The 15,542-nt window shown below is 36.0% G+C and overlaps 1 protein-coding gene across 1 annotated transcript in view; it reads left to right on the top strand.

The window, feature by feature from the left end:
• The window catches only part of ATRNL1 (attractin like 1), a 491,115-nt gene that overhangs the window by 260,772 nt on the left and 214,801 nt on the right, over positions 1-15,542 (top strand). Inside the window, exon 26 of the mRNA XM_065639123.1 lies at positions 9,460-9,538. Coding sequence (XP_065495195.1) covers positions 9,460-9,538 — 79 coding nt within the window. The remainder of the gene's footprint in view (positions 1-9,459; positions 9,539-15,542) is intronic.

Below are 15,542 nucleotides of genomic sequence, written 5' to 3'. Positions count from 1 at the left end.
GCACTGGCATTACTTGCTAGGTGTTAGGCTGACATTGCAGAATGTGATGTTGAAATGCAGGAATCTGAAATCATTGAATCCTAACTGAAAAAGAATTTTGGCATCCCTTTTTATTTTTTTTTTAAGGTTAAATATACAAACAAATAGAAAAGCTTATACCATTTAACAGTTGAGCTTATTCTAAATTCTGATACCCGTTGTATACACCCTAAGCCTTTTCTCACCTTAGAATAACTATATATTAGTGTTTTCTATACCTGCAAAGCTGTTCATGGCAATTACTTTGCTGTGTGAGCCTCAGAAAAGGGCATATAGCTTTCCTGTTGCCATCTATTAAAGAAGAATGCTTTCAGTTAACTCTCCATATATGAATGTGTTTTTTAATCTATGACCTAAGGTATTTCTTTATGCCCTTTTGATGTTTGTAAATCCTTAAAACCTTGGTCAGTAATTTTATGAACTGCATCTCTGTGCAGATGCCGTTTTGTTAAGCAACCATGATAGTAAAACAAATCTAATGTGGATATTCTTTACTGTGCATTCATATCAAACATAATGTTCTGCCTGGGAGGACCAGATTAGTAGAACTGCTATTCTGTTTTTTAGAAGGTTGGTAGTTGTGGACTTGTGAGAAGTGAATTTCAGGGGCAGTTATGTGACTTTCACGAGCCACTTCATGCAAGATTTATTTATGGGAATATATGGTTTTTCAGGACTGCATCCAAAAATAGCATTTTAGCCACTGTCATCTGGATAAGAATTATGCACTTAATTAGTTTCAAATCAGCTTGAAAGGTGTTGCTTAACTTGTGTAAATTCCATTTGGGAGACAAATAAATAAATACAAATTTGCATTTAAATGATTTTTAGAAATACTTGAAGTTTTAAATACCATCGCAGATAGTTTACTTCATATTCAGGTATTTCCTTCCCTTTCCAGTTTGGAAAGTGCAAACTGAGGGTTTGAACTCCTTATATGGCTTCAAGTTTAGAAGGTTCAGAGCTGAATTAAATTTCCCTTGGTGTCCTTTATTTCATGGAGAAACCATGGGGGAAAAGTTGCAGCTCAGGAGCTATTGCTTTATTAAAACAACAGAGGCAAGACAAATCTGACTCAGAATGGGACATAGATCTAGGCTGATGGAAAAATAAAGAGCAACAGCCATATTTAAGTATGTACAACAATAAAATGTGTGTAGGTGAAGAGGGAAGGGTTGCCCAGCTATTAGTTCATTGGTTCCAGAAAATGGAGTGTGGGGTGCAGCCATTGCACAAAGCTGCTGGTGCTGGTATGATTTCTCATGACCAGCAAGAATAAGGGAAGGAAAGTCCTGTATCACCTGGATGGTAATCCTGGCTTAGTCAGTACCGTCTTTCCCTCACTGTGGCAGCCAGAGCTCCCTTAGACCAGGCAGCAAATGCTGCTGGCTGGTGGGTCTTGGCTCCACAAGGTCAGAAAAGATTTATTTTGCTGACCCAACACATGCATTTCCATGGGCTTGGAAGCTGCATAGCCTACTGTATTGCCAGCCAAAGCTACTTTCCCTCAACGTCTTCACATGTTTTAATTTGGAAACATAATACTTAATTCCCAGAATCATTCAGAACAGCTAATCATTGAAATATTCCTACTTATAACAGTGTTTGTAAAGCTGTGTGATTCAGAGCGGTTTAATTAATCATTAAAAACATTAAAAAAATTATACTGCTCTCATACATATCAGACTCCTAATATTATGTTTACAGTGCTTTGTACTTCAGATAATCCTGTTGAAATCTTTGGAGCTCCTTGTCATGTGTGTATTAGTTAACACGAGTAAGGATGGCTGAGCCAAGCACATCATAATCATAAACACAATGTTCTTGTCAAGTACAATGAGAGAAATCAATTGCTGTGACAATAATTGCTATTCAAAATCATGGTTCTAGAAAAATAATTGTTTGGTTATTTTTATTTTAGAATTGTGCTTGCTTTATAACATATCAATTAAAATGTGCTCTATTTGCCAATAAAAATATAGTAAATAATATGTCAGAAAAACAATTCTTAGAAAAACAGTATTTGTGATCTCTTAAGAAACTTCTGCAATAATAATTTAGAAACATTAACTTAGATACGAAACTTTTCCTTTGCATGTATCTACATTAAAAAGCTTTTTGTCATCAGGTTTTTTACTGAATGCTATTATTTGTGTTCATGTTTAAAAATACTGTAGTTAATATGAAAGAGAAACATTAATACAGTGTAGGGTCACTGTTAAGGTTGCTGTTTGGGGAAGCCTATGTTTGTTGTTATTTTTGCAAAGACAGTGGAGTTAAGGGACATGAGATTAGTGGATCTAGAGGGCTATTTAACTATAGTCTCACTCAGGACAGCAAGGTTCAATTAATATAGCAATGGTTGCCTTGATGGCCCAACTCCTATTTTGAAAAAAAAGACTTGGGAGGAGCTTTTAAAATATGTGTGGGTATACACATGTGGGCAGTCAGTGAGACTGCTTTGCACCTAAATAACTTTCTGAAAGCAATCTTTGGGTTCTTACGTGTCTGTTAGTGAGCAGTGTGGACAAAGAGGAGAACATGTGTTGAGTAAAATGTTGCTGAGAACAACATGACATCCACACTATCTGCACCTTGTCATTTTTTTGTTTCGGACTAGCTGTAGTTCAGTTCCATTGACTGAAAGCCCATTTGTGTCTGGAGTGTCCATTGCACATCTTCCAGTTCAGCTCCTGCATCGTGAGCTCCAAGATTGCTCCGTGGTATCAGACGAAGCACAACAGTGGTGACAGTCAGGGGATTAATTCCAAAGCCCTCTCCAGATCCAGACTAAACCAGCAATGCAGGCACAGCCCCAGGAACCTAAGAACTTGTCTACCCCACGTGTTTGAGCACAGTGGCAGTGGGACAATGTTAGTGTGATGCTGCAGTCAAGCAAACAGATCGTCATTTTTCTTGTGAGTTGTTAAAATAGTCTCAACAAACTGTGCTGGCCCAGATAGGCTGCTCACAAGGTGTGCTTAACCAGGGGTAGTGGAGGGACTCAGCTGTGTGCAGCCACTGAGCTTTGTTCCCTGTCATGGGTGCTCAAGTAGAACCCCACACAATTTTTAATGCTAATAGAATTATAACTATACTAGGCTTACGGTAAAGTTTGAAGAAGTGCTTGCTTTCATCCAACGTGTAAATTTATAATGAATTATTATGCAAATTAGTGGCTTAAGTAAAATCATAGAAGCAACAATTATTCGTGCATGAATGTTTACATCTATTTTTGGACATTTTATTTCTCTTTGCATGTTAAATAATAAGAGAATGGGAAAAGAAATAGTGAGGATGGAAATTTTTGTTTTGTTCTGTTTGCCTTCCATTTACAATATTGGTCATTAAAGTATTTATATTTAATTCACTAGTTCATTTTACATCACTACGAAAATAAGTAAATTATTTCATTTTAACGGAAGTGCTCTTTTGATGCAATGTATAACTTACAGGCATTAGTATTTAATGAACAAAGGAATTCTGTAGTATGTTTATAATGCATTCATAGAGTTCAAGGCAGGAATGTGTCATTAATTCATCTGGTCCAACCACTCTGATCATTACATTTCACAGATTTTTCCCCTGTATTTATCCCTGTCATTTGATATTGTTTAAAGATGATCTACAGGTTTCGTTTTCATTTGCAGAGACCAAACAGCAATGTATCCACTAATTCCCTTTACAGTTTGTGCTAGTGATTAATCTTAGTTTTCAGTCTGCCTCCTAAACGCACAAAATTGTTTCTCAGTTATGGAAAACTGCCCTCTCGCTCCTCTGCGAGGTCTGTGAACCTCACTAAATATGTCCAAATATGACCTCTGTAAGTGAAAAACTTCATACACTGCAAAAATAGTTATGCAGGTAGCCGTTATTCCTTACAGTTTTCTGTGTTCTATGAAATCAGTATTACGCTTTTCACACTACCTAGAGCCCTTCCAGGAAGACCATCTGTCCAGCCGAGCCCCTGCTGCTGGACCCTGTTGTCCTCTTGCAGCCCTTCCTTGGCCATTGTCCTCTGCTGTGCTGGACCTAAACTATTACACTTATGTCCAGGGCTTCCTCTTCAGTTCATCCGTTCCCTAATTGTTTCTTGTCTCCTACTCAATAATAAGATGATACCTTTCAATCAGCCTTCAATGCACACCACTGGTGATGAATTGCTCATTTTCAAGCATTCTTTTTTAGTGTTTCCCCTGATTTTGTTCCACATGGTTTGAATGGGCAACTGTGCAAAGCTGTGTCATTATCTTCTGGCAGATAATTTCTTTGTTCTGGAGACTACAAAATCCTGATAATGCTTGGGCCGCTATGATTTTAAGTGTGTCTTAGCATGATAATTGTCTTGTTGGGAAGATTTATATTCAAAAGTGCAGAAAGTCATTCACTCTGTCTGTACTCGGGATCAGCGTTTCATAAGCCATCTGCATCGCAAAGGCATCTGTTTATTCAATGTCATTCAGAGTCTCGACTAGAGAGTCGGAAATGCTGGACCCAATCTCTGACCATGTGGACAAGTCTGTGTAAGCACACTTATTTTTTGTACTCCCTGTCTACCATCCATCATTTTCTGTACCTTAGATTATCTGGTGATTGCAGCATAGTCAAATATTCTTTTCCAGTATATATAACATCATTTTATGATACAGAAAATAAATCATCATAATGTCTGAGTTTAATTCAAATGTGTCTGCTTCCAGCCATTGCTGCTTACCATGCATTTCTGTGCTAGATGAATTAAAGCCTTGGTATTTTCTCCCCGTGGAAACTCATACACTCCATAGGCAAGTCACCACTTGACCTTTTTGAAAAGTGAAATGATTGAGCTTGTTAAATCATTGTCAGTAAAATATTTTCTCCAACCTTTGAATATTTTTTGTGATTCTTCTCTATATTCTCTCCATGTTTCCAACCTCCTTTAGAATAATGCAAAGACCAGAATTTCAAGAACACATCTGACAGTATCTGTTTTGGCAATACCTCGTAGAGTGAAAAATTCATCTCCCAAGTGCTGCTAACTACTGCACACCTGAGTATTTAAGTTTGTTTTAACCCTTTTTGCTTCAGCATCCCTGCAGCAATTCATACTGAGTTGGTCATTCACACTGATCTCTAAATTATTTTGGGAATTCCTCATTCCAAGGGGAATACGTATCCTTTGCTCTGTAAGTGGGGCCTAGATTCCTTGTCCTTGTAAGTACAACTTAGCGGTCATTGCCTTTAAAAAAAAAAAAAAAAAAAAAAGAAGCAAGCTAAAATAGGTGTAATTGACCAGTTGGCACACTGTATGATTTCTTTGTCTTTATTACCATTAATCATTTTTTTTCAGTCTTTGTATCGTGTATGAACCTCTCAGCTATTATATATCAGTATCATCAAAACTGACTGGATCTGATACTGTGGGAACCTTGCAAACCTGTCTAGAAATTTCTGTTTCTGATGTTGGTCCCCTTCTGACAATTTCTTTCTGAGATGTCAGCTGGCCAATTTTTAATTTGATCATTTTGCACTGCACTGATTTCTGATTTGCCATATTATTTGTGGTTGTGCTTTCTTTTCTTACATGTCTGTCTTAAGAAGGAGCTAAGAAGTGTACTGGGGGGTTGGAGAGCCTCCATCTATACTTGTCCTGCTGTTACACTGTTTTCCTGTGATGTTTATGTCTTTATCATGTCTCCTTTCAACTGTCTATTTATTCAAAAACAAAAAGAGGATTTTTTTTTTTTTTGCTACCATTCCATTCCCCTAGCCAAGCTGACTATACTCCTTTATACCTTTTTAGTTCAACTGTTTTTGAGATGAGACGATGGCTGCTTCAAGATACAAACATACTATAGATGTGTGCACTGGCATCCCAATGCTTTCTGTTTTGTTCCTTATTCCTTTTCTAAAGTCTCCTAAAATCCTATTTGCTGTTTGACTACCACTAAACATTCAGTTGATATGTTCAAAGAACTATCTGCTATGACTTCGAGACCATTTTCTTGAATGGTAATTGCTAATTTAGAACCTATCATTGTGTATTTGTAGCTAGACTTTTTTTTTCTTGTGCACATTGCCTTCAGCTATTGGCACTGAATTTCATTCTCTGATTTTATTGCCAAGTCACTCAGTATTGTGAGATCCTTTGCAGTCAACTTTAATTTTTATTGTCCTAAATAAATGAAGGCTATTATCTCACCACAGCCTGGAACCAGGTTAGTTTGGCAAAATCTGTTTTCCATGTCTGTATTCTCTTTGTTAACATGAATTTTGGTATTTTTTTCCTTCTGATTACTTATATTAAAAAACAGAGAAGAAAATTAAATATTTTGTATGTACTTGCACAGAAAAAAATAATACAAAAGTGTTAAGTAAACATTTCACATTATCAGAGCTGTAATTTCCAATGATTTATATTTTTTATGGGTGTGTCTTTTAAACACTTATCTCTGATTTTGACTTTGCACAGTAACTAAATGGTGTTTTGACTGACAGGAAAGTTTAATGCGTGACCAAGCTCCATCAATGTACAGAGCACAGAAGCAATTTGACCGGAGTTTCCAGCCAGAACTCTCCATTTTTTTTTCTTCTGCTAGCTTAAGAGACTTGTTCAAGGAATTAATAAATGTGAAGGACAGAATTTTCCATGGAAAGGGATTCAGTTCCTGGTTATAATGAAGCAGTTGCACAGAGCAAGGCTCTCTTAGTTTCTTGTGTCCAGCTGCCTTCATTGTATTCATGTTTTTCAAATTCCAGTAGCTTTGAGTTCATTTTAAACAGAGCTGCTGGTGTTTCCCTAGTTTACATGTTTGGCAGGACTGTAGAGGAGGAGAAAACCAAGTGAGATGGCTTACCCTTATTTCATGGACAGCATGCCAAATTATAGCAACATATCCATTCTCTGATGTTGCCCCTAAGCATCTGTTGCAGTTACTAGCTAGACAGTACAGTATATGATAGGGAAAACATTTCTGGGAAATCGTATTTGTAAGTAGCTATTGGTGTAAAAAGCTTAAAAGATATTGCTGCAAAAGTGCATCTATTCTGGTGGTCAGTGCGCAGGGGTTAAGGTTCTGCTTTTCCCTAGATGTCAAATATAAATTCACAGTCAGCTTGTACTTGCTTTGAAAGGAGCCTGGAGAAAGAGAGACAGGCAAAGATAAGTTTTAAAAAGTGAAATCAGTGTGTCAACCCAAGTGATGCATTAAACAAAACAGTGGAAGTTCTCTGGTGATCAGTTTCTGTCATAGCTTTCTTTGTGCTACTTAGCTATTATGTTGTAAAAAAACCACTTAATAGAAACTCGTCTAGTAAGAAATACTGTGTTAATAAAACGGTGTATCAATTAAAATATTCTTACTGCATTAGCTCCTTAGCTTCTTTCAGTGACGACCCCTGTAGAAAGATGATTTACACCAAGACTCATTAAAGGGTAAGGCTGAGATTTCTCTTCTGAATTCCCCAAGGTTCTTGAACTAGCACTTGCCCTCTCGCATCCTTTTATTACAGATCGTTGACTCTTCCAACAATTTTGTATTGGCAGAATGGTTCTTAGATATGCTGAACTGTTCTGATCCATTGATCAGAACCAATCAAAATTCCAAGTACCCTTGTTTTTAAAAGGATCTGTGCCAAGAACCAATAAAAGCTCAACACAGTATTTAAAATGGTCCTACAAGGAGAGGAGGAGAATATATCTTCCTTTCCATAAAAATCCCTAATTCCCAAAGAACATTAAAAAACTGCTAAAAAAATGCTGGCAGTTGACATTGGCTCTTAAGAGGAATGTCAGACTCATCTAGAAATGATCTTTTAACCATTTTTTTACTTTAAGGTTCAGTACAATCAGCCTTCTTGGAGCTAAACAGACAGAATTAAGTTTCTTAAGTAAAAAACCAAGCTGTTAATTGTGTTTTCTACACACAAACCACATTATGTATTTGGTACTTTTCTCTCTTAAACTTAGCTTCACTCTGGCAGGATTTCTCAAGGATATTCTAAGAAGAAATTGATAAAAAAGAATTTTGAAAGCTTGTAGTGAAAAGAGCTTTGGGTGAATAAGATACTGACAGAAAGCTGTATCAATTCGTAGTATATAACCATCAATGAAAGCTTCTGTTCTGGAAAGTGACTTTTGACCATACTCAGAACAATGGTATTTTTTTTGGTTGTTGTTAAATATTCACTGGTCTAGCTGATTCTATCGTTTGCAGACCAAGGAATGATTAGGTGCTATCATTCTATTACCTTAATAGTGACATTAAACTACAGTTGCCATGAACAGTTTTCCAATAGTCTCCATATTAGGGATAAATATTGAATGCCATGAGCTATTACTTCTGGAAACTATCTTCTAGGTCATAAGTTCTATTTACAGCATGATACAGGGAAACGTTGTTAATGATTATATTTTGCATTTATGCACAGTTCTCCTGAACTTCAGGGAATTCTTGGTATTTCCCATATTAGTTAAAGAAGAGATTTTGAAGCATTTTGGCAAAAACCACCTGCAGATGACTTGTATAATTCAGTAGCTACGGGGTTCTATTAATTGCAAACACTGTGTACAGCAGATGTGCTAACATGACTGAAAGTTCTTCACACAGCTAGAAAAGCCAGATATTTTTATTAAAAAACTGTCTAAAAAGTTAACATATCTTCTGACTGCTTACATTAGATGTCAACTTTAGAAACCTTTTGCCAGTATCCAGAAATTCACTAAAAGAGGTTGAGAGTTCAATCATCTTTCTACCAAAATCTTTTATGGACTAAATCTTCTGAAGACAAAAATATTGGAGCAAGAGAGAAGATAAATACTCCCACTGTGAACTGCAGAAGTTTAATTTTGTTGGGGTTTTTGGTTGTTTTTTTCTTCTGTTGTGTCTTTGGGACTTTAACATGGTAATGTTCTTTGGGGTGATTTCTCAGAGCAATTCGTTGTAGAAATACTCAATATGATAAAACAGACCTATCGCCATGCACAAACCTGATTCGTCAAACTAATCATACACCCTGAATAGTTATCAGCATCCCAGGAAATTTTTCAGAATTTAGAAACTGAGAGAAGTATAAATTGGTATCATTTTTTTGCTGTAGTTCATCCTTTTTTTCCATCTGCTGGATGTGGGACATACATGGCATATTTGTTGGGACTGTTGTGGGTATGTGGATGGTTGTAATGGAGCTTGTATCATGTTAATGGAGACAGTAATAGCATTTTATGGAGGCAACCACAGCATCAGAGGTGTACATTCTCTTTTGACTTTGAACTTGGGTGGTTGACTATTGTCATCCTGGTAGAGTTTAGTTTTTGTCTATTTTTGTGGGGTTTTTTTTCCACACTTAGATGTATTTTTATTACCTTTGATAGCCTAAAACCATAAGCTTTTCCAGACCATTATGTTACAATTACTTTTTTTTTTTTTTTTGTAATTGCAGTTGTTTCTTATCCTTACTGCTGGTAGCTGCTGTCGTTTGGAAAATCAAACAAACCTGTTGGGCTTCTCGACGGAGAGAGGTATCAATAATTTTAAGATTATTATGGTAGCCTTATATTTCAGAATAAATTGACAATTTTGATGAACAATCACACCTCCACTTTATCCTGTATACACCACTTAAATATCCCTCTAAACATTTTTATTTTTACCCTGGACTATTTTATACTGAAGAAGAAAACTTTGTTTCTTCCTCCTGTCAAGAATTATAGAAATTGCAGCACTAGGTTGCAGAAAGCTAAATTTTCCATATGGTGTAATATTTAGAATATATAGGATAGAATAGAATAAAATATTTCAGCTGAAAAGGGTCTACAAGGATCGTCTAGCCTAGGGGTGTCAAACTCATTTTCACCAGGGGCCACATCAGCCTTGCGGTTGCCGTCAAATGGCCAAACGTAATTTGAGGACTGTATAAATGTAGGAGTAGTTACCAGTCCTAAAATTATGTTCGACCCTTTGACAGCAACCGTAAGGCTGATGTGGCCCCTGATGAAAATGAGTTTGACACCCCTGATCTAGCCTGACCACTTTAGGGCTGACCAGAAGTTAAAGCACGTTGTTAAGAGCATTGTCCACTGACAGGCTTGGGGCATCAACCACCTCTCCAGGAAGCCTGTTCCAGTGTTTGAGCACCCTCTTGGTAAAGAAATGCTTCCTAAAGTCCAACTTAAACCTTCCTTGGTGCAGCTTTGAACCATTCCCACACATGCTCTAAGTGGATGGCAGGGAGAAGAGCTCAGCACCTCCCTCTCCATGTCTCCTCCTCATGGAGCTCAGAGTGTGATGAGATTGCCCCTCCACCTCCTTTTCTCCAAACCAGAGAACCTCAAAGTCCTCAGCAACTCCTCACAGGACATGCCGTCCAGCCTTTCACCAGCTCTGTCACCCTGCTCTGGACACATTCAAGTACCTGAGCATCCTTTTCAAATTGTGGGGAACTGAGCTGCACACAGTGCTTGAGGTGAGGCTGCACCAAGGCTGAATACAGAGGGATGATCACCTCCTTTGACCAGCTGCGTATACTGTGTTCAGTGCATCCCAATACTCTCAATAGTCTCAAAACAGTAGTGCAAAAACATTGGTAAGTTGAGTGAACAGAGAGGATCATCATGTAGTATCTCAAACTTTCTAGGAAGCATTTTGATGCTGTGACTTTGGCTGTGGAAGTCATTGGAACATACAGTAGGAGACAAGTGTCTCTGCAAAGACCTTATACTTTCTTTTTTTTATTATCTCCTTTTTTTTTTTTCTTTGTTTAAGTCTAAGCAAAATTCTGTCTCTATTAATATCAGTAGTTCTGTCATTAAAACCATGGCACGGTTGAAGCTTTTCAATAAATACTGATACATAAATTCACCTTATTCTTTTGTGGTCTAAATTGTTATGCCCATGTTGGAAAATTTGGCCCGAATGTTTGTTCTTACCTGTTAAACAAATTATTAAATTTAGATGAGATTAAACTTAGGCTATGTATACTGCTACATGTATATAACATGGTTCAGATGATGTATATTGATAATTGCAATATTTAATTTTGTTCTCATAAATAAGATGTATATTTTTAGACAGTGATTTCCTGCCCCTCTTCCCGCCCAGCGCCCCGCCCCCCACCTTGGAGCTTCTCATCTTGATAATTTTTGAAAACAGCACCTACTTAATGGTACTGTAATCTAGGGGGGTTTTTTGTGGGTTTTTTTGTGTTTGTTTTCTCTTTTTTTTTTTTTTTAAAGGCAAGACTTTTTCGAATTATTTTTTCTTAATATACTGGCACAATGAATGTTTAAATAACTTTTTCTTTTTTTTTACTGTAGATCTACAGTGAATTTATGTATCATTTAAAAGTGCCAGGTAACTAGCACTTAAAATTTTCCTTCACTGAAATTATAGCACACTAATGCCCAGGCTTAGCTTTGAACTGGTGCTATGAAGAAAAAATGTATATTATTGTAGTTATTTCATTTAGGTATTTTTTATTCAGCTGAATATTATTAACCATATTCTTCCTCTAAGGGCAAATGCTCATGTATTTGTTATTAGTTTGCAAAATACAGATGAAAGTTCTACCATATTCTGTCCAGCTTATTAATATTTCGTTTGAATTCATCTGGATACTTAATTTGTTAATAGTTCTGTGCAACATTATATTGTGATGGAATGTAGCAATTATGTTATTTCATTTCTCATGTGAATAATGTTGTTTTATTGACATGCTTAAGAGCAAATACGAAGATAGGAGTTTACATATCTAAGGGTTCTAGTCTGTTTTCCATGGTTACTCTCCTAGATGTTTGAAACATACAGGGTGTTTCAAAAATATGGACCCAACTTAAAATCCCTACATCTCTGCAACCACAAACAACCCATGAATGAAACTCTTACCACTTGAAAGGACTACTAAAACTTGAAAAGGTTACTCAAATTTTATAACTCATTAAACTAACCAAATTATAATTTTTTGTTAACATGTGTAACATGTTGCCATTGCCATTGTGAAATATACTGCTTTGAAATTGGGTCCATCTTTTTGAAACACCCTGTAGTATTTGTAAGGTCGTCTGTAGGCATCATCCCATAAAGAACACATTCTCATATAAAAAGTTTTTGAAGTTTTCCAAGTTTTATTTTCAGAATGTCATCAAAAGCATTTCTAAGACTGTATGAAAGCTTATACAAGCTGACTGACAAATACAACATAAATGTAAATCAGCTTCTTTGGAAGAGCAAAATAGAAAGAAATACTTGGCAACTGGATTAAATCTGTCAGAGGTCCATGTTCCAGTTCTGATCTCTGCTTTTCCTTGTGTGTAACTGGAGAAACTTAGTTGTCTCCCATTCAGAAATATTCCTTGTTTAATTTCAAAATTACATATGTATTTTTTCCTATTTTAAATGAGGTATGAAACAGTACCTAGAGTGTGGTAGCAATAAGAATTTTTAGATGTTTAAGCAAATGTCTTATGTTTTCAATTTACTAATGCACATCAACAGCAGTTCATGTCAAATACAAGTTTTTGATAATGCTCCACGTAATGTTTTCCTTTAATCTAGATCAGAGAACATGTTTTTATAGGTAGCATTTTTGTAAAGTTTTAGAATGAAGCGTTACAAATAAATTACATGAATAACATACAACTAGAAGGCAATCTCTTGCTGAAAAGAATTCTGGAGTTCCTACTTTTAAAGCCCACTCATTTAGTCAGATGAGCTTTCTATCTCTTTCGTCATTCTTGAAAGAAATTTTTCACTCTTTAGATGTTACCTTCAATATAGACATAAACTCTACAGTGAGAAGTGAAACGTGACAAGAACAAAAACAAATATGAAAAAGCATGCTGTTAATAGCTATTCATCCATTTATTGTTCATCCCAGTCTCTTTTCCCCTAGAGGAGAAACCTCACTATCCACTTCTTGTGATCTTTTAGTAATGAATTTTATCAGGGTGTTGAGGTAAGCAAACATTTTTTTTTAAAGTTTTCATAGACTTCTGTGTGTAGCCGAAAATTCAGAATTTTGTCCTTTTTACCTTTTGAATTTAATGCTCAGCTAAATTGGGTCATTATTGATTCCAGTTTGAATGTAGCATGGCATGAATCCGATGAAAAGCAAGAGCAAGTTGTTTGCATTGTGTAGTGGGAGTGTCTTAATTTTCCCATGAATTTAGGAATTTTCTCTCCAGTTTCTTTCCCAATTTATTGCTCATTGAGCAAATATTCACTTTCCACTGCTCAGAGCACTGCCCAAATCTTACTGAGCAGTTCATTTGAATTCAGGCTGTGTTACATGTACATGTAAGAAACTATTATATGTATATGAAAATAAATAAACAGACACATATATAGCATCTTTTGAAAGACTTTAACTGATGTTTGTCAACACTGAATTTCACTTCCCTTTCCTCATATCTATTGGTCTTTTGATTTAGTTAGTTGAAATATTTTTTCCCTAAGTCAAACCGTTGAGTGTTGGTAATATTTTGTACTCATAACAAAATTTTTGTTCTCACCTTTTTCCTACTTACATAGCTGCCTCTTAATATATACTTTATCTAAGGCTCTTTGAACATCTATATTTATACTTTAACTCCTGGCTGAGCTTCTCTTCTTCCCTGCTTTCTGAAAGAGCAAGAAACAGCAGATAGACTCTCACCTTATACCATCAAAGTTATTCATCTTCTGCATTGAAAGAAAATGGGAAGTATCATACTTTTATTTCACAGTTCCAAAAAGATCAATGAAACTTTGAGCAGGAGAACATGAACAACCTCCTGCCTGGCATCCCTTGATGGCTTCCCCCACCCATCCCTCCCATGGATCTGTGACACTTAAAAAAGGGTTTTAAGGAAGGCTCAAGTAAGATAGTGAAATATTGCTCATCTGAGAGAGCTTTATCCTTGAAAGGAATAATACAGAATATGATGATTTCCAAATCATTATTCTCATGGCACTGTCTTTCTTGATAAACAAACCAGAAGGAAATGGGAACATTCTCTTGGATACCAAATCTCAAATTCCTACTTACAGAGCAGGATAACATTTGCAGCCAAGCATGGAAATTCATGTAGGAGTAGACAAAGGGCAAGATATATTTGTCAAATAAGTTAAAAGAATTTCTAAGTATTGCAAAGTTTAGGAGCAGCAAAACATTTTTAGAAGAGTCATATACTACATAAAAAGATCAGGTGTGTACTCTAGGTTTTAATCTCTCATCCTTCTTTTTCCTCCAAAGACTCACAAATCTTTCTCCCAGTGCCTTTCTCGGTGAAATTTCACTTGCTGGTTCGCTGGATGAAAAACTGAGACCTGTCATTTTCTCCCAAAAGATTTGTTAGGCCTCTTCCATTTTTTACCCGGAATTCACCCAAGAGCCCATCCATGAAGTTTCAATCTGACTCTGTTTTCCTTCTTCATAGAAAAATAAAATATATATCACCCAGATTTACTAAATAAGAAAATTGAAGAGAATATTATTTGTTGTCTCTACATGTTTCATATCTCAAGTATTCATTCAATCTTCTGTTGAGAATGGGTACAAGAGAATCTGTTCATACATCATTTTACTGAAAAGCTTGATGGGTTGCCTGCCGGTTTTGTAGTGGCTCAAAGCTTTTCTCTCGCGAACTTCTCCTGATTGAAGGGCACCACACTGCAGATAAAATTTGCATCCAAATGATTTCTTATTAATAGTGTGTCGAACTTTTCTTTTTGCTGACAAGGTCGAGGTCACTAACAAAGCTCATACAGATGAGATTATAAACGACACAACTTCTATTTGAGGTATTTTAGCAAAGTGTTTGTCCTTCATAAAGTAAAGCAGTTGCTGCTCAGATGCCCTTTGTACTATTCATTCAGCCAGATGTTTTAAAGAATTGTTACCTTTAGTCCAGAAGCATGCAGTCACTGATGGACACACAGACATACTCTTCCTCTTCCATAACAGAGACACACAAAATATATTCTTGTGCCAACATGTTGTGTGTCATTACATACATTTGTTTATATTGGATCAGTCAATTAGTGCAAATGCAGTTTTACATGAAAATGTATTTTTTACATATTATTGTAATTACACACTAGAAAGAGCTTACATATCTTAAAAGGATGACTTAGAATCTTAGTTCCTCATGTAATACATGATAAGACTCTTGAGAAATGAGGAATTAACACATGATTGCACATTTATGTAAAAATGTTTGAAAGCATGTCATTGTATGTGTAAAGTGCTTGCCTAACTTTAAAGGTTAATATCATTCCTTTATTGGAATTTTCATATTTATACATAGCATTTCATTATACAGTGAGCTGTGTGCCATTTGCTCGTCTGAAAGAATAGCATATACAAGCATAAAAACATGGAATTATAGGGAATACTTGCTTTCTACAGTGTGTGGGTGCCACACAACTTATTCCTTAATTTTATTAAATAAGCTTATGTTTAAAAAAACCCCCACCTCTCTACCCTTAATTTTAATATCAAGGTAGTTTTATTCTCTTGAATATTTGAAGATTCTTAAAAAACCACAA

Source organism: Caloenas nicobarica, chromosome 7 (genome assembly GCF_036013445.1).
Source record: "Caloenas nicobarica isolate bCalNic1 chromosome 7, bCalNic1.hap1, whole genome shotgun sequence".
Taxonomy (NCBI): Eukaryota; Metazoa; Chordata; class Aves; order Columbiformes; family Columbidae; genus Caloenas; species Caloenas nicobarica.
Note: the sequence above shows the minus strand (reverse complement) of the source record. Positions and strands in the feature narration are given on the sequence as shown.